The sequence below is a fragment of the Ochlerotatus camptorhynchus genome, unplaced genomic scaffold (assembly GCF_037179485.1).
Source record: "Ochlerotatus camptorhynchus isolate MF236.1 unplaced genomic scaffold, CSIRO-AGI_Acam_v1.1 ptg000022l, whole genome shotgun sequence".
In the NCBI taxonomy this organism is placed as follows: Eukaryota; Metazoa; Arthropoda; class Insecta; order Diptera; family Culicidae; genus Ochlerotatus; species Ochlerotatus camptorhynchus.
Genome location: NW_027040514.1, coordinates 1,989,076 through 1,992,333, shown reverse-complemented (window position 1 = coordinate 1,992,333; position 3,258 = coordinate 1,989,076). Strand labels below are relative to the sequence as shown.

The window sequence follows — 3,258 nt, the reverse complement described above, 5'->3', positions numbered from 1 at the left end:
GTTCAGAACCTGGACGACCGTTCCAGACCATTCTGGAAGGTTGCCAAGGTGCTGAAGTCTCACCCCAAGCCCATTCCACCACTTAGAGTCAATGACGAACGGCTTATCACCAACGAAGAGAAGGCCAATGCAATTGGGGAGCACATTGCCCAGTCGCATTTGCTTGGCTCTACAATCCCAAGTCCACTCGAGAACCAGGTTGTGCAGTGCGTCCAGACGTTAGATGCCTCCCCTTGTGCCGTCCCTCCAGAAGAACGGATTACAGAGGAACAAATTTGCTCAGCGCTGAAACACAGTACGAACATGAAGGCTCCCGGGTTTGACGGAATATTCAACCTAGAGTTGAAAAATCTCAGCGCGAGGGTGCACTCGCTGCTGGCTGCCATCCTCAACAGATGCTTGGAGCTGCACTACTTTCCAAGCATCTGGAAGGGGGCAAAAATCATCCCGATCCGCAAACCTGGGAAAGACCCTTCACTACCGTCAAGCTACAGACCGATTAGCCTGCTCTCAGCGCTGAGCAAGCTGTTCGAAAAATTGATCCTCAGCCGACTAAACAAGTTTGTGGAGGAACATGACATTCTTCTTCCGGAACAGTTCGGGTTCCGCAAGGGGCATTCCACCAATCATCAGCTAGTGCGGGTGATGAATAACATCCGAAGTAACAAAGCTGTATCCAAGTCCACAGCCATGGCCTTGTTAGACGTCGAAAAGGCGTTTGACAATGTCTGGCACGACGGACTTATATACAAGCTTTGTAACTCCAACTTTCCACCATACCTTGTGAAAATCACCCGTAACTATCTCCAGCAAAGGTCGTTCAGGGTGTCGTTGAATAGTTCCCTTTCGGGACAATTTCCGATCCCAGCAGGTGTTCCGCAAGGGAGTCTGCTGGGACCACTGCTTTACAGCATCTACACGTCGGACATCCCTCCTCTAGGAGACGGTTGCGTGTTCTTTCTGTTTGCAGATGACACCGCGATAGCTGTCAAGGGTAGGATGCCTCGTGAAATTACGAACAAGCTCCAACGATGCCTTGACACCTTTACTGATTATGCCACCAAGTGGAAAATCAAAATCAACGCCTCGAAAACCCAAGCGATCATGTTCCTTCACAGACAATCACCAAAACTTAAACCGTCTCCCTCCTGTACCGTAATAATGGATGGTACAAGGGTCGAGTGGTCCACTGATGTTACTTATCTCGGGATGTTGTTCGATGAGAAGCTCCTGTTCCGCTCGCACATAGAGAAAACCCTAGTTAAGTGCTCCGCCTTGGTTAGGTGTTTGTATCTGCTCATTTGCCGCAGATCCCGCCTCTCAAGGCAAAACAAACTGGCTGTTTACAAACAGATCATAGCCCCCGCGATCTTCTATGCCGCTCCGGTGTGGGAATCGTGCGCTCAGACCCACAGGAACAAAATCCAGGTTGCACAGAATAGAGTGTTGAGGATGATCCTAGATCGTCCATTCGACACAAGAATAGCAGACCTCCATCAAGAGGCAGAAATTCCCAAAGTAGATTCCAAAATTGATGATATGACAACTAAATTTATTCAAAAATGCAATCTTTCTGAACATGCTTTAATAAGCAATTTGTACATAGTAGGTTAAGTGTATATAGTAGAGTAGGTTAGTTTTAAGCTGTAAATAGTAGTATTAAGTAGTTTCTCTTCAAATTCTAAAAACAAAACAAACCAATCCCACCAAGGTGGTCGACCGTGTACTAAGTCTAGGACTAATTCTGTAAAACAAATTTTGAATTTTGCCCATACCTAAAGATGAAGAAAGCAATTAAATCACTTGATAAAAATTTATATGGTAAATCGTCCAAGTTAAACTAAAATAAAGATCATTTAAACTGTCAACTGTCGAAATGTCATCATTACAGTTTCAGCTTCGAATTGCTCGTGTCGTTCGTTGCATTATGTCTGGACGTGGAAAAGGAGGCAAAATCAAGGGAAAGGCAAAGTCCCGTTCGAGCCGCGCTGGATTGCAGTTTCCAGTCGGTCGTATTCACCGTCTTTTCCGAAAGGGCAACTATGCCGAGCGTGTTGGAGCCGGTGCTCCCGTTTACCTGTCTGCCATGATGGAGTATCTGGCCGCTGAAGTTCTCGAGTTGGCAGGAAATGCCGTCCGTGACAACAAGAAACCCAAATTATCCCACGTCACCTGCAGTTGGCCATCCGAGCTGAACAAACTTCTTTCCGGAGTGACCATCGCTCAGGGTGGTGTCCTGCCAAACATCCAGGCCGTCCTGTTGCCCAAGAAGACCGAAAAGAAGGCCTAAATTCGATCGAAGTTCCCACCCTTTAACAAAATCCGCCCTTTTCAGGACGACCAATTTGATGGTAAAGAGTTTCGTTTTCAAAACAGTTTCCTTCGTGGTGCGCAAGGAGTGATAAAATGAATCCATTAAAAACATGGTTGAATCTTTCTGTCATGCTCTCCCTAGTTAATTGATATCCTCATCGAGTAGGTTCGATGATGGTTGATTAGTGTAGGCGTGTCTTGAATTCCAAGAAATTAACCAGTGCAGTGTTATCATTCCATCCATAGCTAAAATTAAACTATCGACTAAATTTTCAATAGCGCCCTAAAATATCCATCAGTACCGTCCCAACGACGCGTTCATATAGATAAGATTGGTAAATAGCAGGTTTTTAGCGATGGGCCCAATTTTAGATCCATTTCCCCTACCTTGCAGAGCTGCAGTGGCCCTGGACTTATGGCCTACATTGATGCAGCGGAATGAAATTCATTAGCAAAATACGGTTGAGATTTGAGATTTCAGAAATCAAAACCCTCACTGCGTCCTAGCAAGAAGTACGGTCGACTTGTTTCGCGCTCCGTTAATTTGGAAGTTTTCTCGCTATTATCTGACGTAAATAATCAGTTTTTTCTCGCTTAGTGATTCCTGGCATAATTCCCGATAAATTTATCAAAAAGTGAGTTTTTTTTCTGAGAAGAAAGTGTGTTTTCGGCATCATCGGAAGGAAAATTGTTTTTGCGATTGCCAATTCGCCAACCATTTTGCGCACCATCGGTGCGTGGTCACGCATACCTGTGCACACGGATCATCGTCATCGAGTGTCAGCATCTGCCTCCACATTTAAACCGCTCATCCATCTCGTGTGTTCAGCTGAGTGCCGAGCTTCATACAAGCACACACCAACGAAGACCGCCCGCACACGCGGATCGAAGATCATCAAAGCTGCGCGTCGCTCCACTGCTGCTGTGTAAACGCTCGGTGATAGT

General features: G+C 45.9%; 1 protein-coding gene across 1 annotated transcript; it reads left to right on the top strand.

Moving 5' to 3' along the window:
• The first annotated feature begins 1,927 nt into the window (after positions 1-1,927).
• LOC135704601 (histone H2A-like) lies at positions 1,928-2,290 on the top strand. Its single transcript, XM_065226056.1, has one exon. The coding sequence runs from the start codon at positions 1,928-1,930 to the stop codon at positions 2,288-2,290; it is 363 nt and encodes a 120-aa protein (XP_065082128.1).
• Positions 2,291-3,258: the final 968 nt, after the last annotated feature.

What these genes read in the sequence shown, in the direction of transcription:
- LOC135704601 (XM_065226056.1), top strand. Translation starts at nt 1,928, where the DNA reads ATGTCTGGACGTGGAAAAGGAGGCAAAATCAAGGGAAAGGCAAAGTCC.